This window comes from Drosophila persimilis, unplaced genomic scaffold, assembly GCF_003286085.1.
Source record: "Drosophila persimilis strain 14011-0111.01,24,50 unplaced genomic scaffold, DperRS2 tig00000622-arrow-arrow-pilon, whole genome shotgun sequence".
In the NCBI taxonomy this organism is placed as follows: Eukaryota; Metazoa; Arthropoda; class Insecta; order Diptera; family Drosophilidae; genus Drosophila; species Drosophila persimilis.
Window position 1 is genome coordinate 1500900 of NW_020825326.1, and position 24603 is coordinate 1525502.

Consider the following 24603-nt stretch of genomic DNA (forward strand, 5'->3'; position numbering starts at 1 on the left):
GGAGTATCGCCATCTTCCGCTATTCTTCCTGCAGGATTCCTTTCCCTCTTCCGTCGCTGGTCTCTTTCAAGTGCCAGGTTCTCCAGGTTCCTGGTCAGTCACAAATTATGGACTTGGGTGCCTTTCCTGCCTTGATTGGGCCTTGCCTCTTGGCACTTTGAGGCGTTGGCTTCGCGCAATTTGGTTGCAACCTCCTCTTGGTCTGCTACATCTCGCGTTCTACGACTTCCCCTCTCCACATCACTCTCCGCATCCGCATCTGCATCTGCATCTCCATCTGCATCTGCATCTGCATCTGAATCTCTGCGGCTGTCTGTTCACATGGAACTGTGAGATTTTCGTGGCTCGTTTATTTATTATGATTATTTATTTTGTTTTACTTAGTTTGTGGCTGTCTGCCTCTGCCTCTGCCTGCCACAGATGTTGGCAGTCCATCAGGCTGCTAGATGTTTGGGATCGGATCGGTTGGGAAGGGTGAGGGGCAACCCATACAGAGATAGAGACACATGGAGTAGGGCATAGGATTGATTAGATTTCTTCGGCTGAAGTTTTTCTTCGGTTTTTCTTTTTCGTTTTCTTTTTCTTCTTCACTTTTTTCACTCGACAGTTCCAAGTTGAACAAACGCTTGCTCTCTGTTTGGCCGTCTGTCTGTGTGCCACGTCTGGTGTCGCCCACTTTTGGGACGTCTTTGCATGCCGCCACCCCCCACCCGCCGACCCCCTCCTTCTGTATACAATCTCCCTCCTGTTTGCTCTCTGTGCGACTCTCGCCTTGGACCATGTGGCACCGTTTGGGCGACTGCCCAAATGCAAATCCTGTCGACAATCGACAGGCCACACCTACCCGCCCCAACGCACACATTCTCACTCGCACACGCACACACACAGACACACAGACACACACACAAACAGACAAGAGTCTGCAAGTGGGTGTCTTGTCCGCTGGCTTGTTGCACATGACGAATTTTGACTTGCCTCAGCCCCAGTCTCAGCCTCGGCTTCAGGTTCAGTCTCAAGCTCAACTTCAGCTGCAACTGCCACACCAACTCGACTGCAACTTCAGATTCAGCTGCGGCTTTAGCTGCGGCTTTGCGTTTTGAGTTCGACTGCGTGTGGGCGCCAAAATCGAAAACTGCGATGGCGACACAACTCTTGATAAGAACAAACTTGCCGCACACAAAAGCACACAGGCCCAGACAGAGACAGAGACACGGCACAGCACGGCATGGCCATTGCACGGATGCATTGGCACACAGATATGTACATGTACACACACGTACATAAATGTTGACAAGCCAGCAGTGCGCCACTTTTACCAAAAAACAACTACAACTGCAGCAAGTACAGGCAGAAAGAAAGAATACCTCCAGCAGGTAGTCGAAGCTCGATACACCCTCGAAGAAATACTCGACACGAGGGATATTGAGGACTATTCACACCAGTGCCAACAATACACGTTTGTCGAATGATTCGCTGTACAAATTTCCCATAATCGAAAAGACACATCAACCGAATGTGATGGTTCGAATGTGACGTGTGCTATAATGGAATTAATTCCCTGGAATATTCATCGAGCAGATGAGGTATCCATATCCCTACTCGTTTCGATCCATCTCTTTGAAATTGTCAAGCCAATATCGGGAGAGATCTAAGACACTAATGCGAGTATACATGGTAGCAGAGCTCTATTAGCCCACAAACTCGTATCTTTGTAGTGTCGGAACAGAACAGAACAGTGTGTGGCACTCTCTTGGCCTCTCTCTTGGTGCCACATCGTAGCACCCTATGGAAGAGTGTAGCAACTCCAGCTCCAACTGCAACTCCAACTCGTTTTCCGTTTCGTTGTCGTCGTTGTCGTCGTTGTCGCCGTGTTTTATGTACTTGAGCTCCAGTTTATGAGTTGTATTAGTCCATAGACCTAGCGATGGCGATGGAGATGGCGATGGAAACTTTGTGGCAGTGGCGACAGTTGCCGCATTTATCTGGCGAGACAGCCAGAGTGAGGCATGTGTCTGGGACCACTAGGTGCTGCAACTCCCCATGGGTTAATTGATAAGGTTATTGTTTTCCACTTCGAAGGGCGTATTTGGGGCCTACACACACACAGATACGATATGTATGTATGTATGCCCCAGTCCAGGGGGGCGTCTCCATGGGGACCTCCGCACGATAAAAGGTGCGATTAGGCTCGCCCAGAGAGAGCCGATACTCGTATCTCCAAGGCTATTCTGCGGTTGCGTTTCGTTGCTGGAACAATAACCACGATAAACGTACTTGCTTATCGAAAAATCTTTGGGTTGGTCATGAATCCTCATGAAATCCGGATGGAAGCCTTGGAGTTCGTATTGAATTCCTAAAGAATAATTAGCGAATTAGGGCACAGGAGTATTGGCCTATAGTTATTCCAATAAACACAGACATTCAATTCCATATTGACGCCCCATGAAATTATCAACCAATCAAGATCCGCGTATCCCATATGCCTATGTACATCTGATTGGAGGGATCGGCAGTGGAGATAAGTACACATACATATGTATGTTGCATATGATCTTCTCAATTTTGATCCTCTCGAAATCCCAGAGAATTCCCAAAGATTCAACACGAACTATAATACGAGTATGGCCAGATTTTAGTTCCCATCAAATTTATGAGCCGTTGACGCCAGACATCATCGAAAAAGCTGGAAAATCGCTCTGGCGGAAAAGTTTCTTCCTCGTTTCGTTTTCTTAACGTTCTTTTTCTCTCGTATTTCTCGGCTCATTTTCTTTTTTTGGTTTTTTTTGTGGGCTGTAATTAAAAGGCAAATCACGTTTCTTTTTAATGATTTGGTCGGGGTTTTTCATTTTGGGGCGTGGGCAGCGCTGCTTTCGTTTCGTTCCGTTCCGTTCCGTTTCGTTCCGTTTCGTGCTAGCCAGTGAAAGTCACCAAACGTCTCGGCCCACCTCCTCTTTCCCACACTCCCCCTTGCGATCGCATTTTCCATTTTCACCATGGGCCGTTTTCGGGCGCATTTCCGCTCTCAATGGAAAATGCCTCCTCGGACAGAGAGTAATTAATTGTGGAGTGCGCAAATCGCACGCAAACGAAGCGGACGCATCGAAGCATGCCACATGCCTCATCGAATGGGGAATTATGTCACATACTTACCCCCTCTTTCGCTCCCCTCTGTGGCGCATGGCCTGGGGGCTGTATGGGGTACAGTGTGTGGGGTGTGGGTGTGGGGTGTGGGGTGTGGGGTGTGGACGACGCCCCTCAATTAATTGGTAACGCTTCGCTGAGAGGCCCAAGAAGCCACCGGGAAAAAGCTGCAGCAGCAGCCAAAACGGTGTGCCGCTGCTGCTAAACGATTTCGTCAGCCGCGTTCACGTTCGCGTTCCCATCGGAAAGGCGAAAACCCATCAAAAATTATGGCCCCCAATTTGCCTGTTTTGGCCATCGAGACATTTTTCGGTTCTCCGACCGTTCGTTCGATCGTTCGTTCCCATGCGGATTGCTTTTGGTCGGTTTTTTAGCGAACAAAACGAACATAATCCACTTAGAGGCGATCCAATTTAGATCAGCTCTTGCTCACTTGTGCTTTAATTCGGAATTTGGAATTTGGAATTTGGAATTCGGAATGGGGATGGGGATGGGATGACTGGGGAGGGACTGTGCGACTGGGGAGCTGGGGAACTGGTTCTGGCTGGAGGAGGAGGTGCTGGCGCTGGCGCTGGCGCTGATACTGGGAACTGGAGCTGGTTACTGCAGGATATCCAAATGGGCTCAAGAAGTGGTTCCCTTTAGTGTGGCAGAAAATAGCTAATCTTCACGGATGATGCTGCTGGTGTTGTATTTCCTGAAACCACCAAAGGAACTGCTGGACTATTCTCCCTTCGGCCCACATTGGCTCCAGCAGATTTCCAGGCTGATTCTTTGGGGAATCTCCGCCGACGGGCAACGGCTCGTTCTGAGGCGGATCCACCGCCACGCCACTGCTCCCCAGCTCGATTTCCATTCGCTTCACTTTGCGGCGTCTGATTCATCCATTCAGCAATTAAGGCGTTAGCCACGGGAGGGCGTGGCACTTGGCACGACCCAATTACACGGCGGACCAAAAAACAACCACCGCGCACCACCCACCACCCACCACCCACCACCCACATGCCCCCGGGGCACCAGCAGCAGGGGAGCACTGGGGGAGCAATTAAAATTTTCCATGCATTTTCGCCCAATGTTCGCGACAAGTAATTTTGCATTGCGCATTCCCCTGGCGGTACAGTACACTCGAAATGTTATTTGCAATTTTTTGCAGAACTTGTTTGGGCCAAGGGGGGGAGGCAGGGTAGCGGCAGCGGCAGAGTGGGGTTTCTATCGGCTGTGTTATGCAAGTTCTGCTGGTGCTGCCCACGCGCCCTCTTGGATCTCTCTCGCTGTCTGAGGTTGCAGCTGCGGCATGCCAGGGCTGAGGCTTGTGTGAGTGATCTCTGGGCTGCAGCCCTGGCTCGGCGGGGCTCGGTGCAATCGCCACCTAATTGCCGACGTGGCAGTTGCAATTGCCACTGCGGTTGCTTCCGTTTCATTGGCATTTTCAACGCTTCGTTGACTCTGACGTTGATTGCCGCAGCCGCAGGCGCAGCTCGCAGGTCGCAAGAAGATCGCGAGAGCCCCACTGCAGCAGGCAAAACCCAAAGCGATCCGTGCCCCATCCTGGTCATTTGCATGCCATAATGCCAGCAATAAGAGTAATTTGCTTGGGCCCAGAACCAGACCCGTACTGAGACCCATACTGAGACCCATCCACAGAATAAATTCCAATCAAATTGCTGCTGCCTCGCCCCGCCACGCCCCGCATCGCATCGCATCGTGTGGAGTGGAGTGGCCCTGGCTGGGGCATTGCCTGCTTGGAGAACACTCGGGCTGTCATTTAACCAGCACCTGTTGCATTGATTGAGAACTTGTTGCTGCCGTGCCACAGCAGCAGCAACATCAGCAGCAACAGCAACAGAAAGAGCAACAGAAAGAGCAACTGCAGCATACTCGTATGTACGGGTGCGGCCCATCAGCTGTCAGCAATTTGTTGTGATCAATTTATTAAAAATCTCAGATGCCGCAAGGGGGTTCGTCTCGAGTTGAAGGACACCATCCTCATCCTCATCCTCATCCGCATCCAGAGCCTCGGCCAGATAATCAAAGTGATCAGTGGGGCCTCGGCCTTGGCCTCTCTCCGTCACCGTTCCATCTCCGTCTCTGAGTTCCATCGGAGTGCATCTCGCATCTCATCTGCATAAGTGCCCAGCTCCGAGAGCGGCTCGGGGCTGGCTTATTCTGGCCACCGTCACCGGCGAGATCTGCCACCCAGGCTGTTCCCGGAACTCGCAGCAATTGTTGCACCTTGCCTTGGAATTTGTCATTGTTGTTGCTAAACGAAAAGAGAAAGAGAGAGAGAGAGAGGGAGAGGGAGAAAGGGGGCTGCACACCCAAAGCCAAAGTGCTTCGCTGAGAACTTGTCTCTGGAGCTGGACCTGGAGAACCTCTTTGATCTCCCTCGGACATGAATACACGATACATGGGTCACAGCTCAAGCTTTGATGGACGATCACTATTCAAATCAAAGTTTCGCTCACTTGAAATTCATTTTTTGGATATCAGAGATCGCATATGCACTTCCCTTTTCGGGTACTCATTTATCCGCAGATCGCTTTTAATTGGTTAATTTTATTTCCCAGTGATCTACTGATCACCGATCACTGTTGGATCATTGAGTAGGATGTGTGAGCTGAGGAATGGCGTGCATCCATGTTTCTCCTCAAGCAGCACTATTCTCCGATCGCTGATCATTGATCAATATGACTGTGGCCCCCAAATCACTGTTCCGCTGTTGCACTCTTCGCGATTTTCCATTAGTCTCTGGGCCCTCACATTTCGCATATGAATCGCTGCGCCCCCCATCCCCAACCTGGCATCTGCGTAGCATCTTCCAAGCATCTCTTGTGGCTCTACTCCAATCGCTCCAACACACTTTTCCATTTCACAGGCCGCTAACCACTTGTGCAGTGTACACAAGATGTCCCAGTCGCAGTCGCAGTCGCAGTTGCAGTCACGGTCACAGGCTGTGGAATGCCCATCGCTTGACTGTCATAATTGGAAGATGCAGAAATTAGCAATGACCAGCCAAATCATCCGGAATCTTCCGAGGAGGGAGATAGTCAGGCAGTCTCATGGCCAATGCGGATGCAAGTCATGAATGCCCCCACATTCATGACCGGTGGCAGCTCCAGTTGCCAGTTGCCAGTTGCCAGTTGCCAGCTGCTTTGTTGCACATATGCAAAGGGCAGACCACAATGGGTGCAACAGCAGTTTGTGCTGCTGGGGCTGCAACAGATCGCGGAGCAGAGAGATCACAGATCACAGATCACAGATCACGATGTGGTGTCCGCTCACGCTAATGAATGCTGATGATGATGAAGTGCATGCCTGCTGAGCGCACAGACTTGTTCGACTGTCCGGTTGATTTTTTTGCGTGCCGCAATTTCAATTTGTTTGGCCACTTGAAGACTTTGCTCCACTCCACTCCACTCCACTGTACTCCACTGTACTCCTGCTGCTGCTGCCGCTGCTGCTGCCGCCGCCTGTCTGCCTGTCTGCCTCTTTCACTTTTTGAGCTGTTTTGCGATCTCTGGAGCGACTTGCGCAAGCATTTTACTTATTGGATGGGATGCCGACCACTTGAACGGGCCGTCCATCTCCCCATCTTCCCATCTCCGCACCTCCCCTCCCCTCCCCTCCCCTCCACAGCACAGCTCCCTCCTCGCGGTCTGCCAGAGCTCTTGCACTTGAACTAAAATGCCTCAAACTTGCTGCTGCTGCTGCTGCTGCTGCTGTCGTTGACAACACACAAATGGAAAGTACAAATAGAAACCGAGCACCGCTATGTCTTCTTCTTGTCATACCCTTGCAGAGGGTATTACAATGCCAGCCTGAGGCGTGCAATGCACAGCTTTGGCTTTTTCTGCACTATAAACACATACATATGTATATTATATATGTATGTATGTACATACATTGTAAATATAGTAAATACCCGATCACCCATGAGATGAATGGCTTCCCTTATGTACATAGCACGTATATTTGACCATTTAAATGAATGCCCATTGATCGGCGAACTATATGCGACAGATTACTTTTTGGAGTATCTGTCCAATGGAATTAGATTACGTTCCGCCATAGCTCGTTTTATCCATCAAACAGATTCGAATGCCACTACTATCGACTATCGCCTTGCAAGGGTATTTCATGGAGTGCTTCGATTGCTTTCATCTGGCTTTCCTCTGCGCTAACGGTAGCTGGTTGCCGCAGGCAGTGTTTCGTCTACCGCTTGGATGCGTCTCGACGGTTTAGCCTTGAGGCGGCGTCTGCTCTCTGGAAAGCGGACTGGAAGAGGGCTAGAGCGTTGCAGACGGGTGTAGGGGGGGAAGCGGAAATGCATCGGGCAGCCGTTTCCCGTCTCTCACCGGGTTCTAAGTAGCACTCCGCTCCGTTTGTCTTGGTGTGCTCGTTCTACTGATTCATTGTCTATCACTGAGCATCTTGGCCATGCTTATCTGGTTGGCCGGCTTATCAGCCTGCCTTGTCAGTCGTCTACCTTGTCAACCCCTCTCCACCTTTCTCTCTACCCAATCAATCTGCTTATCTGTAACGCACACACTTCTGTATGTATGTATTATGTATATAGATCCATTCGCTCTCTGATAAATCCCAACACTTTCCCTCACACTCTACTGCCAGTTCCAGTTCCAGTTCCAGTTCCAGCTCCATTTGGGACTCCTCTCCTCTCCTCTTCTGTTCTCTGCTCACTCTTCTCGACTTATCAGTGGCGATCGGCTACAACTCTGCTTTGCTCTCTCCTTTATATGTATATATATATATATATAGTAAACCGATTGGTTTGCAATCCGGTTTCGATTTCATTTGGATTGTCCTTGGAAGTAAATGATTCGAGAAGTCCCTGTGCAAAGGTTTGTGGAGCCACAGCGGAGAACCGGAGATTGGGGATCCCCATCCCTATCCATATCCGTATCCGTATCCGTATCCCCATAAATATGCTTATATTCATGCGCAGATCATGATCAGGGAGTAGATGGCGGGCGTGATAAGTCACTATTGAAGTTCTGCTGTTGCTTTTGCTGTTCCCCTAGCCCTTTCCCCCCGCCATTGCACCCTCCTCCATGCCTTCACCCTAATGCCCAGCCAGCTGTGCGAAAATTGACCAACTGACCAAAATCGATTCAATCGCTTCTGTTTGATTTGCCTTTGTTTGTTGTTTGCCTCCAATCAATGGGAAACTCCCATTCCCAAAGGGGAACGCTCGAGTGGTACTGGGTATGGGAGGGGGGGCGGGGTGGGTGTGAGGCGGAAGCAGCCGCTTGACAGCGTCAACATCCATTAGGCCATTAGGAACAGACCAATGGTCCAATTAGCCAACTGTGGAACTGCGGAACTGTCAGAGCCGCCCTAAACGCCAAACGAGTCGATTCCAACCTCAAACCCTGGAGGAAAACTCGAAAAACGCCCCCGCCGCGGCGGTGCGGTGCGGTGCAATGCGTTGGGTCTGCCTCAGAGCTGTCATCACTTTCGCTGTCGCTGTGGAGGAGGGGGCGGGATGGCGTCGGGTGGGACGAGATGGAATGGGCGGGGGGGGGCGGCCGGTGGCCGGTGGGGGAGCTGTCCTTAGATGGTCAGCTTTAATTAGCAGCCAGCGACAATCGAATCGAATCGCATCGAGTCAGATCGGTACGATCGCTTGCGCAGTTATTTCATCAATGACATTTAAGGCTTCATTAAAAGTCCTGCAAACGGGCGTGACCTTATTTGGCGAGCAGTGATCGATCGCTGGGGAGGGGGTCCGGGGAAGGGGCACACAGGCCTGTCCCAGGAACGGAAGAGAAAGAAACATAAGTGGAGGATCTCTAAGGCCGCCGCATAAATTTCATTTGATTGGACTGCGATTGCCTCGGACCTTGTCGCGCCACTAACGAGCCTAGCGGTGACATCGTGCCAGCGTGATAGCGTGAGTCCACAATTCCAGAGGATTTATAAAGCCTATCATTCGGGCTCCTCGTGTGGTGATGAGTGGGTATGGGGTCTACTCATGCTCTGCTATCTTTTCGAAGATGTTTTCATATATATATAAATAGAGTTTATCGTCATCGGGAGAATCATACGATTGCTCACGCTTCAGCTGAAACGAGAGTATCTATACATGTATAAACATTCAATGGAATGACATGCCAATAAGTGCTGATATCGGAAATGAGTGGAAATACTAGATAAAGATGACCAACACGTGTCACGTGTTTCTTACGCTCTCATGTCTATCAGCAACTCCCCCCTCTCTCTCTCTCTCTGAGCCTCTCTCTCTGAGCCTCTTTCTCTGAGCCTCTCTCTCTGTGCCTTGGCTGAGAGTGCCAAGAGTGCTGAGAGACAAATTCAGCTAAGCATCTTCATTCCCAACTCCTGCCTGGCTGCCTGGCTGCCTCACTACCACTCTGCGATTCGAGATTCTCTCATTTCCAGTCCACCACCATTAAAAATGCAAGTTGCTCGGACAGTTGGCTCTGCTGGGCTCCTTTGCCACGTTTCGTTAGCCCGTTTCGCTTTTACTTAACATTTTAAGCCTTTGCGCCGCTAATTGGCTGAAAATACCAAAAATGGCAATGCATGACGATTCCGCTGGCCATTGAAGATCGACAACGGGAAGGGGGAGGGGGAGGGAATGGGGAATGGGGAAAGGTATGGCAATAGGAGCTGAAATTGGAATTGGAGTCGGACCTGGACCTGGACCTGGACCTGGACATGGACCTGGACATGGACATGGACCATCCAGGCCTCAGCTGGAGACGATAGTTCATGATTTAAATGTACCGAAAATCGTACAGAATTCAGCTCCACCACTACGAGTATTCCATATTCCATATCCATGCACCCGAATCCCTTGGAATATCCATTAAAAGTATGCAGACCCATCGTCTCTACAGACCAAAAGACTACTAACCCATAAGTGCCACGTCAGTCGATATATCGATTAGGGATAGATCCCATCCCGAGGATTCCACATTACAACCGGCCAGTCGCGTGTCGTACGGGCTTTGTCCGGTCCTAATTGACAGTCCCCAAGAACGTCCCCAAGAACGTCCCCGCGTCCCCGCTTCCCCGCGATCCCCGATGCCCGATCCCCGATTCCCGATCCCAGGGCGAGGGCGTGGATAGAAGTCAATACATAAATAAATAATATTTATTTGCTGTTGTCGTGGGTTGCGTGGGCAGCAGCAGCTCCCCGTGGAGCAGCGCCCCGGTGCCGTGGCGTGGGTGCAAAGCTCAAAGCTCAGAGCCACTTTCCATATATTCCTAGTCTCTAGTGGATCCAAGGAGCTGGCTGGTGGAGGTGCCGGGGTGCCTCACGAATCGCGAGGCGTGCATCTGCGGCATGCAACTCCGATCAGTGATCACCGATCAGTGCTAGTGCTGCCTGTTCAATAGTTTGAGGCTTGCAGATGGATTCCTTCTCGCTTCTCTTCCTTTCCCCTTCTCCACTTTATTTTCTCCGTCCTCCATGTGGTTTCCTAACTATTTTAGCCGTTTTCCCATTAACTCTTTCCACCTGGAGTCCTTGCCATATTCTTCTTGATTCTCTCTTATTTCTTTGCCCATCCATGCTCTTTTCGACTCTCTTTATCTTGTATGTCCCCACTCGCCTGGTTGTTCTTTGTATCCTATCCTTTTATCCAAAGCTTTCTTTCAAAACTCTAGCCAGAAAGCAGCTGGTTTCGCATTACTGGCCGTAGTCCGCCTGCTTTCTTCTCGACCGGCCCGTGGTTGCTGTTGTTGTCAATAAAAAAGCGACGGCAAACAATTTAAATTTGAATTTAAATTAGCTTCTGCTGCGTCCCTCCGCAACAACAGCACTTTGGCCACAGCCATTGCCGATGCCCTCAAACGATATCCAAGGTCCAATCACGAGATGCTGCTGCTGCTGCTGCTGCTGCGGGCTCTCCAGCTTCCTTTTCCTTCTTCGCGATTCTTTGCTTTTGCTTTTGCATTTGCATTTGCATTTTCATTTGCCTGCCGTCTGCGTTCGATTCGAGTTGAATGGCAGGCAACGCTCCTCTGTACTTGCCCTATACTAATGGGGCACAAGGCTCCACTGGTGCTGGTGCTGGTGCTGGGAGTAGAGGAAGGTATCTCGCGGATCGGTTTATCCACACAGAGTACGACTTCTTGTGCTCTGACATATCTTTGGGCCTGCATCTGATTTCTACAAAACTCTTATGGGAACTATTACACTCGTAATACTAGTGCGTAAATATTTTCAGGAAGATCAGATTCGACTTGGAGCACGTATAGAGCATATGTATGTACATCTGAGTAGTGGGTTTCCTATAGTATCCTATAGTGGGAATACCGACTCTTCTTTTTCGGGCTTTGTTCTGCTCATCTCCCCCTCTTTCTAATATACTCATTGAATTGTTCCTCTCTTTGCTCAACCCATCACCAGGAGGCTGCAGCTGTGATTAATTAAGGTACAACAATTGAGATCTCATAGTGCTGCTGCCTTTGATAACAATACTCACTGTGTGTGTGTGTGTGTGTGTGTGTGTGTGTGTGTACTGTACGGGTACGTTTGAAAGAGAATGCCAAAAGGGGACCGCACTGACAGCTCGCATTTAAATGTCAATCAACGGACATGGACATGGACGTGGACATGGACATGGACACGCCGGCGAGACGACGCGGCGGCTTTGTGGGGGAGGCGTGCGGGCCACAGTGGATAGGTGGATTCATTACCTGAATACTCGTACGTGCATTAAGTCAACTTCAGAAGCAATTTTGACAAATAAATTCATCAACACTTCCGCTGACAACTGGCAGATGGGGCGACTTCTGCCTTGGGAGCCGGCTAAATGTCCGCAGCAGCCACTGAAATGCACGCAAGCATGTCGTCCCGAATCCTATATACCCTCTCAGCTCAACCCGTAAACCATTATGAAATCTTTGCATTTGCATATATTGCACATGAACTGAGGAGCAGGTGGCTCCCAAAAGCTAACATTGGATCGATTCATACAGGGACCGTCATACAGCCGTCTACAAGTCTGAGCACACAAGACATGTTCCCGCCTTATATTAAGTTTCTGAGAATCGATTCTAAGAATCCTCTCTCCGACCTCCCGAAATCGCCAAACCGGCATACCCTCTCTCCCCGGAAGGGTATACTCGTGGAAACAAGCAAACAACAAACGCATTTGAAATTCAAATTTGAGCACTTTTAACGAGCATTCGCCTGGACAGAAGTTCGAGTTGCAGTTTTAGTCATACGAGTAGTTGTTGTACTCGTACTCGTACTCGTACTCGTACTCGTATGTTTCGGTGGAGTAGGAGTAGGAGAAGTCAGAGTCAGAGTCAGAGTCGGAGTCGGTGTGGAGTCCGAGTCCCAGTCGGAGTCGGAGTCGGAGTCAGAGTGGAGTGGACAGCAGCCATGCGCATTGTTCGGTTGTGGGGATGCCTTGTAGACGCTCATCAGGTTGACAGCTGGGGCAAGGCGATACATTTTCAGGGCACCCACTGCAACCACTGCAACCACTGGAAATTCGCTGGAAGTGGCCCTAGAGCTTTGCGAGTTAATTGAGCATTCCGGGAGATCGGATTCCGCGCCTGTGTGCCCTTTTTTACAGTTGCCCATCCGCCAGGGTCTGCGCTCTCTCCCGCGCTGTTTTTGTCGCTGCCTCTGCTCCGATTTCGCAGAGCCAACAGAATAATTGAAGAACATTTTGCACAGCCGTCGCCAAAACGTGACAGAGGGCATAGAGCGCATAGAGGACAGAGAGGGCAGAGAGGGAAGAGAGGGGGAGAGAAAGAAAGAACAGGGGTGGTTGGCAGGACTGTGGGGCTTGCAAAACAACGGATAACTCAGCGGAATGTGCTGGCGGTTACTGGAGTGTGTGGGCGTTCCGTTCCGGAGATAACCCTCCCACAGTGGGCCACGAAATTCTGTGGACCCGGCACTCAGAATAATGGGAGCTGGTCAAAGAATGTAAAATAAGGTCGAACCGCTCAGGGGCTTTATTCAACAACTCTCCGCTCGAAGAGGATTCCACATTTCCGAACTACAGAGTCTTCGGTACGGAGACTTTCACGGAGAATACTCTTGCTGTTTTCTTATCCATTTCTCTGGAAGCGATTCCAGAGCGTCCACACCACAGCTACTGCCAGTACTGTTCAGTACCAGTATCCAGTACTTACATATATGTACGAGTATGTGCGAGTTCTCGATGTAAACTATTTGGAAGTATACTATAAACCCAATCGAATCGACTTCCCCTTCCCCATCCCCATCCACAGTCCCACTCCCAGCCCGGATGCGATTTCCCATGCAGTTGAAACATCAACAAACAACTCTCACTGTACAAGTAGTCGCAATAGGGCCATGTATAAACAGACTTTTGGGCACTCCATCCGTAAAATGAGGCGATGCGGATTAGAGTTCAATAACAGCCGCCACAATTATGATTACTCCGAGCATACTCGTATTCGGTGGAGAGCGTGCGCGCGCATTCGACTCTGCCACGAGCATTTACGAGCGCTGTACTGGGGGGCCAAGTGGTGCCGCCCCGACCTACTGATAGTGGCTATCACTGCCCCAGAGGAGGGGCTCCGACTGGGGCAGCACATGGCCCCCAAATGCTTGACCCAATTCCAATGGCTATCGAGCAGCTGCAAGGGAGCGGCAAAGGAGCGGCAGGGGAGCGGAAAGGGAGCAGCAGGAAGCAGACAACATATTCGATAGAGGATCAGCCTCCGTACCTATTTGGCAGATGTTTGAACAGCTGCCATCTCGCACTCCGTTCCTGTCTCTCCCATCGACACGATACGAGTGGCATTGGGATTGTTTTGTAATTTCTGATAAGAGTTCCGAATCGTAGGCAGCCAATGAAACTCTGTCAATCAAATTTAGAGTCGATGGATCCTCTTTTTCTCGAGCTATCACGCGGCTATGGACAGCGCCGCGAATGAGATCGACGTTGAAACCACAGCCGGAACAGAGGACGAAGCGGAACCATCTCTAACACGAGGGCGGCACGAGGATGATGTGGAGCGATCGCACGAATCAGTGCTCTTCGGGCGGGGACGCCGGAGCTACTGGCTCAGCCTGTACGGCTTTGATTCCGCCGAGGCCGTCCGCATCTTGTACATTTTCATGCGCTTCTGCCACCTCACCGCCATCCATCAGCTGCCGAACGGCATCGAGCTGAGGTTCGCCTCCTCGGAGCACCTCCAAAGGGGGCGTCTGCTCGCCCAGCGGCTCGTGGTGAGCCAGTTCCAGCTGCGGTGGCGAATGGGTCGCATGCCACGCCCACATCCCGACGATACTCCGCACCAGCAGCAGCAGCACCAGCATGAAGATGGGGGTGCGGTACAGAATCTCGCAGCGGAGGGCTTGGGCGTACTGGGAAGGCTGCGTCGGGCATTTGCCAACTACTTTCATGGGTCGACGGGGTCACGGTAGTCGATGAGTGCTACGATGGTGCTCAATGAGGTCCAAAGATAAAAGCCGTATACTCGTCTGTACGCATGGTTGGCCTATAAATAAAAAGTACAGTTTCTTCAAGCAAGGTGCATGTTTCATGCGCGGTGTATGCGTCCTATCCAACGATCCGTCCTCAAGGGTAGCCAAATGTCTTTATCTGTCTTTATGGTATCTGATCTTTGCCTCATGTTTGCCTGCTATCGTATTGCGTTTCTGGTGTTGTTGTTGTTTCAGCCCCGAGAGGAGCGGCCGCGCACCCACATGGGCCGAGAATTAAATTGGTAAATTTTCCCAAACAAACGAAAGCGGAAATTATTCATGGATAGAATTTTCATTTCTGACGGGTGCCCCAATTGAAAACCATTAACATAATGGCCCAAATGGCACAGAACTCTGCTGGCTTCTGACGCTGACTGCGCGGACTGCGCGGACTGCGCTGACTGCGAGTGTGGCAAAAGGGTGGAGTATGGAGTGTGCAGGGTGGAGGAGGTGCAAGGGGTGGTGCCCCGCAAGGCGAATTTACTTGTCAGTGTCGCTTGGCGTGTAATTTATGCAAATTTTATGCGCACACCACAAAAAGCAAAACACCAAAATAGTACGAAAAAAAGAAGCGAATAAAAGAGACAAAGTGAAACAAGAGACAAAGAGAGCAGCAACAACAGCGACGGACGCACAAAACGCAGACGCACGCAGAATTGCCCTACCCTCGCACAGAGCACATGTGCTACTAGAACGATCTTGGGCAGATTCATAGAAGTGGACCCTCTCTCCACGCTCCGTACACCAAACGATAGATATCCAGTCTCATATTATCAATTAGCCACAGTACATACATATCTTAGCCAAGTTCCGTCAAAGTCGGATGCCACTGCAGCCACCTGTAGGGTATCTAGGGTATCTAGGGTATCTAGATCGCCGGCCCCGAAGCCCCAGCATTTCTTGCCTGTTTTTGTAGCTCTGGCTCTGGCTGTGACTGTTGCTGTTGCTGTTTTTATAGCTGTTTATTTCCATGGTCGCCTGAGGCGTGGTGGGGCGGGGCGGGGCGGGGCGGTGCGGGGACAGGGCCGAGCGTCGTTTTCATTTAGTTTATGGTGACATAATTAAAATTTATACGGCACAGACTTACAGCACCCGCATTCCCACTGACTGGGCGACTGGTTGGAAGGGAAGGGCTGGCATCTGAAACGGACTGCCCTGAGAGAGGGCAACAGAGAGAGAGAGAGAGAGAGCGAGAGCGAAAGGGCGATTATTAGATTACGAATGGGGTTTGAATCGATAGCGATACCATCGATCATGCTTGCGAATGCGATAATTATCGGTTATCTTATCTGCAACATTCGGTCACCCCACCCCTGTTCCCCTGCGGTGTGGCCTCGCATAAGATTCGTGTGGATCCCCCGCTTAAGCGGGAGCCGGCTACCTGGCCCTACCTGGCCCTACCTGTGTCGTGCCTTGCTTTTGTGGCTCTGGTCTCTGTGTGTGGCATGCTCTCATGTCAGCCGACGGCGGCACCACCCGTGACCCAGGGGTTCAGGAGTCCAGGGGTCCAGGAGGGTCCAATCCCTGGCCGTGGAATCGAGTCGAGTGTGGCCCTGCCAATTCATTTCAAATTCAAAGAACAACAGAAATTAATGTCCTGCCTTTTATCCCGTTTTTTGTATACTGTATGTACAGTGTACAACCATCCACACACACCTCGTACTCTGCCGCCGGGGGCTCTTCTGCTGTTTCCTCTTCCGATTCGACTGCCCTGCCCCCTGCCCCCTGCCCCCTGCCCCCCACCACTCTCTGCTGATCACTCTGACGCTGCTCTATCTTTGCATATCCCTGTGCTGCTCTGTGCTCCCTCATTCTCCTCTTTCTCATATTTCTGCTCCTCCTTCTTCTCGTTTTGTTGTTGATAATTTACCTGCCAGAACATTTATGCACACATGTATGTGTGTACATACATACATATGTATGTGTGTATGTTTACCTATGCCCGGCATTTCCCTAAACACCGGTTCTTCTCTTCTCTTCTCTTCTCTGCTCTGCTCTGCTCTGCACACCACACCTTTACTCTTCGCCATCCTCAACTTTATTGCTCTCTCTCCTGCCTCCTCCCTCCTCCCTCATCCCACCTCCCTCTTCCACTCCGCGACCGCTATTAACTGTCATTGTCTCCAAGAGTTCTACGCATACACATACATACATATGTATGTATGTATGTATGTATGTACATATAGTGTGTGTTTGTTCGTGTATTTGTTTATGGAGCGGCTTGGTCTTTGTCATGAAAGGATAATAAAAAACGAAATTATGTTTAAATATGCCAAAGTCTTGTCCGCTGCCCCTCTCCATCTCCATCTCCTTCTCTCTCTCCCTATCTCTCTCTCTCCCATTCCTTGAGTCTTTTTTGCCTGAGCTCTTCTTCATGGGCGTGCTAAGACTTTTATTGTCGCCATGTCATTGCCATACATGTGCTATGGAACACCCGTATAAAAACACAGCCACACACATGCATGCATATCCATATGTACATATGTATACATGTACGTATACATTAATAAATACATACCCATGTATGACCCTGACCTGACCTGATCCGACCTGTCTGGGATCTCCGCCGCCTTGCGCAACTTGCTTAGTGACTTGGACTTTCTTCAAAACGGTTTAGCACTCCGCCGTATGGGTTTACGTCATATGCATACACATAGATACATCTCCAAGCAGACATACATACATATGTATGTATGTACATCTCAGGGCATCAGAGATATGAGAATTTCGCAAATTTGACCTTGACTATGCTGGGAATGGAGATCTTTGAGCTCAGGTCATTGCAGTATGCAATGCATAGGGAGGCTAGGAAGCAAGGGATTGTATGCATTCGCTATCATTATTTGATTAATCATCTAACACCTGAGACTTCTAGGTCCATCCTATAGTGCTCCACTGTAGGAGCAGCTAAGGCTCTAATGACGTTATAGAATAACCATCGATAGATCGGCATTGGTGTAGATTAGGCATGCACCCCACTCCTTAATGGTCGCTCTCTTTAATAGTCTGCCTTGCTGAACATCTCGGAAAGATAACGATTTACTGAATGGCATCCGTTAAGTGACAGCCGATATTTATCGTCCAACTTATCGAATTAATCACCTCTCCCTTGGTAACCCCAAAAACACTCTACCCCCTCCCCACTCCCCACTCCACACTCCGTGCAACCGAAGGCAACAACAATTTGTTTTTCAACAATTTATGATCGAACAAGCCCAAGATCAAGGGAGGGCGATGCAGAGTGGGAAAGAGCCCCACACAATGACGGCTGAGAGGTGGAGGCAGGGGCTGAACCAGGGACTTAGGTGACAGGGGCAGGGGCTCATACATAAGGCCAGTACATAATCACAGACGATATTTCAACAGCGGAGACTGTGGCCGACCCGCTCTGGACGACCTATACGCCACCCATCAAAGGCTCCCTCGGTACTGGACGGTACTGGACGAAAGGGGTAAATTAGGTGCAGGAGCAGAAGCAGAAGCAGAAGCAGAGCCTGCAACAGAGTTCAGATGTGATAGCAGCGGCAGAAAGACAAATTTCCCAGCGCTGATCCCATCGCTTGACCTTGCCATCAATTTTCATAATAGGAACTCATGGGGGAATGGGGATGTGGGGGGAAATGGAAACTGAAATTGAAATTAAATTTGTTGCCATCGATAGCGCATGGGGGATAGCTTTTCCGAAACCCATCAACAAAAAAAAACCCAAACCACACCACACAAAAAAGCGCTAAGCTGAAAAGCCACCACAAAGCCAGCGGGCCAATTTGTGCTACTTGGGTTACGTCTGCTGGTTGGGAGGGGTATGGGTATTCGTGTCCCATAGATGGATGAATGGATCGGATCGGATCGGATCGCATCGGGTCGCTGGTTGGATCGCCGGTTGGACCGCCACTTGGATGGTAGGCGGTTAAGCGGGTGCAGAGCCAGCTACTGTGGCAATTTAACGCTCCAGTGGATAGCCATACACACATGCATACATCCATATATGTACGAGCATATACTTTCATAACACACATCATAAGCATCTGTATCTGTATCTGTATCTGCATCTGCGTCTGTGTTGACCCACAATTAATCAGAAGCGACGCGACGCAGTCCGATCTTCTCCATCTCGAACTGGGTGGGACGTGGAGTCCGACACCATCAGTAAAAGGAGATCGGTTAGAGGTTAGAGGATAGAGGTATTGGTAGCCCTGCCCAGCTGCATTTCCTGCATCAATTTCCCGTTTGGTTGGCCAAATTAACCAGCCGTGAGCGATGACCCAATCAAATATGGAGCGAGGCCAGGTCAGGGCCTGAGTCGGAAGTGGAAGTGGAGAGGGAAGATGAGAGAGTATGGTAAAATGCGTAGTTTACGGCTTTTGCTTGTAGCCCTAGTTTTTTCAGAACCTCCCGAAAGGTTACTCGTATGTCGGTCAGAAAAATGTTCAATGAAGTTCGTGGAACGATCTACTCCGTCAGGGCTGTAGATACACTTAATTTTTAATTCGTTCAGGTAATATCTCTCTATTGTACACACATAGTTTCGGTTCGTTGGGGGTTGGCTTGCCGCCTGGTGCCCGTATGAGATACCTTCACTATGTACAGCCATGATGGGAACGATCAGGGTATTGTGTCGGGGTATTTCCCGCCTCGACCATAGGACGTGCTTTCCTCATGTTGCTGGCAACTTGTTGGGCAGTCTCCGGCCATCTGAACGACGCAAGGCCTTGTTGCCACTTCTGAAGTCTTCTGGTGTGGCCTCTTCTTGTGGGGCAGGGCGGCCAGTTAATGGACACATTTTGTATGCTCGACCCAAGGCGGAAGCGCGTGCCTGTCTCTCATTACGGATTTGGCAGTGTGCAAATTGAAACATCCGCGGAAGCAGTCCCAAGCATTTCCAAATGCATGACGAGCTAATGGCATCCATATCTATATACAAGCGCGCGATTCGGTGGGCTGGGGCAAAATGAATAGAATATAGAAAAACCCTTGAGGGCCTCGGGTCCCTCCGTTCCGGTCATGACTTCATTCGGCCAAGAAATCTCCTCGGCTTTTTTTGGACACGCGCGTCATGGCGACACCTTGACATGCCACGCCCACGCCCAAGCCCACGGCCAAGCACAACACAGCCCTCTCCCCTCGTTCCCCTCGTTCCCCTCGCTCCCCCTCTTCTCTCTGACAATGGATGACTTAACCAAATCCCATCAAATTATGCGTCTTCGGTGACTGCCCGTCTTGAATTTTAAGCTGGAGTCGCCTCAAGAGGGGGCTGGCGGGAGATTGGAGGGCCCCAAGATTTTTGAAAGAAAGAAAAGCCGACAAATCTATCGGAATCAGTTTCGTTTTCACAGTTTGGTGTTAGACGTATTTTGTAGTTTCTTTGAAGTGACAAATCTCTTGGGCTATGGCTTGGGCTATGTTGCGTCACTTGACACGAGATATCTGTAAATCGTGGGGCAGGGTTGCTCCTGGAACAGAGCGGTATATCACATAAAATGAATGGGGGACGACGATGGGAATGGAGGGCAATGAAACTGGTTTAAGTGGAACGCAGGGAAATGGAGTGCCATTGAAATGAATAATATAACAATCTACATACGTGATGGGATGAACTGCAGGGAGTATTCTCGAGTGACGTTCCCTTCAATGGAATGAATGGCCAACGAAATAATGAACCTGCCACGGAGATTGGCAAAATGGGATCCCCACAAACAAGATGTGGACGAACCTCAAAATGGGATTGATTTACAGAATATAATCGCCATTGGAGTAGGCAAAGCGGTATCCAAAGCACCGAGAAAACTCCCAGAGGGACACCCCGTGTTTGGACTCCATTCTCCTGTGTTTTCTGTCCCTCTGCTGCACTTCACACTTTTCCAAATTGCGTCGTAGTAAGTCCGAATATATTATCCGAATATGGTTGCATATTAACTGAACTCAGGGATCGTGTTCCCCCACCATCCCAAAGGGCAAGCTCTTGCTAGAGTTCTTCAAGTGCTCTCGATTTGTTGTTTTATATTTTTCAATTGCGTTCCGCTCTTTATTACACTCTTAACCATGTCCCAATTTCATGTGTCGTAGTTTCCAAAGATTTCTTTTTGGGAATTCGGACTTCCCAATCGTTCTCACTCTTGTGTTTGATGGATGGATGCCTGTCAATCCCCATCGCCAGCGTCATCGGCATCGCCCTCGTCGTTGACTTAATGCGTAAATTGAATTAGGCATTGGTAATTCAGTTGGTGCCATTGTTGGTGCTGTTTCGTTTTGCCGGTTTCTGTTTCGGTTTCTGTTTCTGCTGCTATTTTCGTAATTTGATTTTGGTCACTTTGGCTGTCAGTTTAGCTCGGCCCGCGCCTTGGTTAAAATTTTCCAAGCAGTGGCAGCGCTAGAGTGTGGGGGCAATCGTCAATCCGTAAGCGACCGAATCGACATTCCGATTTGACGCAAATGCTGCCCTGCTTGCTGATTGTGCCCCACTCCTGTGCGCATACGAGTATTCATATTCATCCTCTTCAGCTTCAGCTTCAGCTCCTTCTTCCCTAGCTGGCACCTCTGTTTGTTGCTGTTCCCCTGCATGACAGCTGCAGGTAAACGACACCACATGTCGCCTATCGCCCCATTCGATCTGACAGGTAACAAGAGCCCAGGTACCAGGTACCAGGAACCAGGAACCAGGAACCATGCACCAGGTACCAGGTACCTCATCCACAGCCTCGCCCTCATCCTTAGCCAGATAACTTCATCCTGTCGCAGCAGGAAGTGTCCTGCAAATCACGTTTGCCTCTCCTCAACCCCTCCTCAGTTTTTCCTGGAAGGCAGAGACAAACCGATATGCGATGAGATGAGAGACCCCATTCTGAGTGCCGGCTATCAGGACGTGACTAACCTCGATTGGCCTGCGGCCTAATTAGAGGGCCTCAGCGCCTCACCAGGTGACACCCGGCGTAATCAGCGCTATGCAAATATGAGATAGCACCAGATACGAGTATCCGGGGATACGACTCGTATTGCGTCAGCCAAGAGGCCGGCTGCGAAAGCACTGCGGCATCCGTTGGCCGGAAATGGATCGAATTAATCGAATTCCAGCAGCCAGAAGAGGACAGATCAGGCTGGATCAGAGCTGATCAGAAGAAAACAGAGGAGCCCCTCTGGGACTCTGCTCGAAAAGAAGCATAAATATTTATACCAAAGAGAAGAATGGGAAGGGTAGGGCAGGGAAGGGCAGGGAAGGGAGGGTCTATGGAATAGGAATGATAGTTGACAGGCCAAAAGCGATGAAAATTAAATGAAATTTTGTATTTGTGTTGCGGCGAATGATAATAAATAAATATGTAGATAAAAATGGGATTGGTATTGGGGATGGGTCCCCGAGACTCGGTTGTTCGATGCTGCAGCACTTAAACCAAGAAAATATGGGGGGACTCGATGCCTTGGACTCGAACACTTGGAAACACTTGTGATAATCATGACTAATAAGACACACAAACAGAGGGAATAGCAGCCAAGGCGAGCCGAATCGAGCCGAATCGAGTCGAGAAAAGGCAAGAGTCTAAAGAAAACATCGACAAGACAAACACAGTTGGCTGGGGGTCTAAGAATCAGAAGGAGTGCTTCTTACGTGGTGGGGGGGGGGGGGGGGGGGGGGGGGAAGTCAACGAAAAGTACTCAGAATTCGGGCAAATGCAGCTTCGGTCAGAGCTTATTATCTCTCGAGGGGAGCGGAGTGGAGTGGGAGAATGAAAATAAATCTAAATAGACGAGTAAGCTCGAACTAGTTTCCAGTTGAATGTTAGTTAGTTGCCCACACTTCCTGCTGTGCCTCCCACAAGGGAGGCTACTGTCTTCCTTACAACAGTCGCCTGAATACCTGAGACACAGTGCCGAGGTATGCGCTGGTTGTGCCATATTGTGCCTATATTTCTTATCCGAAATCAAGCTTCTCGCAGAGAACTAATTTTGCTTTGTTTCGGATTGAATTCCCCTTATTTCTTTCTCTTTTATTCAACCTATGAACTTTCCTTGAAATGAAAGCAACTTTATCTATAACCACACATAAGTATATGTATGTATGTATCTATAACCTTGCCTTGCCCAAAACGAACTAGTTCCGAGGGAGGCGGCAATGAGTTATATTTTCAGTTCCATTATCCATCCAAATGATACCAATGGGAACATTTTAGTCCAGGCACAAAAATGTATCTAAGTATGTACATATCTAAATAATCTGGTATTCCCCTTCCCTAGCGGAACGCTCATGCACAAGTAATAATTCGATTCTTCGATTAGAGCCCATTGCTCCGCAATTCACTCCACCACTCTACCACTTTACTCCAGCAATCAAACAATCAAATTCTCACAAGAGTCTCTCCAGCTGCGGCCGGGGAATGGGCGGTGGGGGGATGGGGTGCAAGGGAGATGATTCAGGCCTTGGATGGGGTGTTGTGGGCCCCGGAGCAAACCGATCCGAAGAGCGACCACTTGAAAGGGTTCTTCGTAGCTCTGGGAGTGGGAATGGGAGTGGGGCAATTGAAACGACACGCGCGCCGCCTTATAGCGGCAATTAGTGTTCAAATTTAATTAAACGCATTCTAAGACGTCGCCAAGGGTGCCCCCGTCCACCGTTCGGAGCCCGAAACCCCCCGTTCCCGAGATGGAACTCCCAAAGTTCATCAGACGTCAACCTCATCGGGGCTTATAATTGGTCTTTGGGCTGGCTTCAAGTCGAGCAGAGCAGTCTTTCATCCATTCGTCCATTTGCCGCGATAATTGATCCCAAGTCCCACTGCCAAACGGCTGCGAGTATACCCAGACCAGGGCCCTCTCTGCCCTGCTTTCCTTTCATCCAGCTGCTAATTGATAAGCTAAGTGGCAAGTGCCATAAAACGAGCTCGGACTGAATCGAGCCACCATCCCAGAATCAAAGAACTTCAATTCCGAACTGTCCCTCGCTAGACGTTGGGATTGGATGGGATTGGATGCGATTGGAATTCCATCTGAGGCAGGGGCCGGCGGCAGCGGCAGCGGCAGCGGCAGTGACAGTGGGAGATCATTAAAGCAGCTCTATAGACTCTCGGCCATGCCAAAGATTTATGGGCCAGCGGCATTTGTGACCAGATTTATGTCAGGCTTGGCCGTCCCAGTCTCTCTTTCTCCTTCTCCTCGGCGAACTTTTCATTACCAAAAACTATCAACCTGCTAAATGAGCACAGCCCTTAGAGAAAAGACCAGCCTGACACGAAAGTACATAAAACTAACGAGAACGGGTCGGGTCGGGTTGGGTCGGGTCGGGTCGGGTCGGGACAGGGTTCAATGGAATTGAGACTGTTGCAACTCTTTAGCGTTGGTCGAGTGTCAACGGTAATGACCACAACATATACAGATATCCAGGCGATCTCCCTGAAGACAGGTAGGAAGCAGACCTAGCTCTAGTCGTCTCTGACGGCTTTCAATGGGTGTGTTCCGATTGAACTGGATGTGTCCCTTGAGGTATACTACTTCTAATGAGCCCTCAATGGACCCTAATAGAATCTTCCTTTTAGTTCGAAACTCCTTATTCTCCTTCCTCAGTGCTTGAGGCTTAATTCCATTGCTTATTGCTTGCCATCCTTTCATTGAGTGATGCAAATTCTTAGCGTTTTTAAGAGCTCCAACCTCTCTCTCTGCCTCTCTCTTCCTCTCTGAGATGACATTTTCTTGAGGGTTTTTCGTTGTTTTTGTCGTTAATGTGTCAATTGTGTGGTGACAAAAGCGATAGCTTCGAACACGCCCATAAACTGGAAGACGATGCCGATTCATACTATACGTGGCCATACTCCTCAAACCACCTTGTCGGCCCTCGTTCTCTTGCTGGCAATTTGGCCACCAGCTCTGCCTTTGAGGCACTTAAAGATTTCTTTTTGACTCTTTCTTGCTGCCGTGCCCAATGCTGTGTCTGTGTGTATTGGTTTATAGTATCTATGTGTGTGGTGTGGTGTGGTGTGGTGTGGTGTGGTGTGTAGGTGCCACTTAATGGC

At 49.8% G+C, this 24603-nt stretch overlaps 2 protein-coding genes across 2 annotated transcripts in view; both read left to right on the plus strand.

Annotated features, from left to right (window-relative positions):
* LOC6600129 (integrin alpha-PS1) overlaps window positions 1–24603 on the plus strand; it is a 47539-nt gene that overhangs the window by 9563 nt on the left and 13373 nt on the right. The window lies entirely within an intron of this gene.
* On the plus strand, window positions 14003–14673 carry LOC113566205. Its single transcript, XM_026990823.1, has one exon. The coding sequence runs from the start codon at window positions 14033–14035 to the stop codon at window positions 14543–14545; it is 513 nt and encodes a 170-aa protein (XP_026846624.1). The 5' UTR covers window positions 14003–14032; the 3' UTR covers window positions 14546–14673.

What these genes read in the sequence shown, in the direction of transcription:
- LOC113566205 (XM_026990823.1), top strand. Translation starts at nt 14,033, where the DNA reads ATGGACAGCGCCGCGAATGAGATCGACGTTGAAACCACAGCCGGAACA.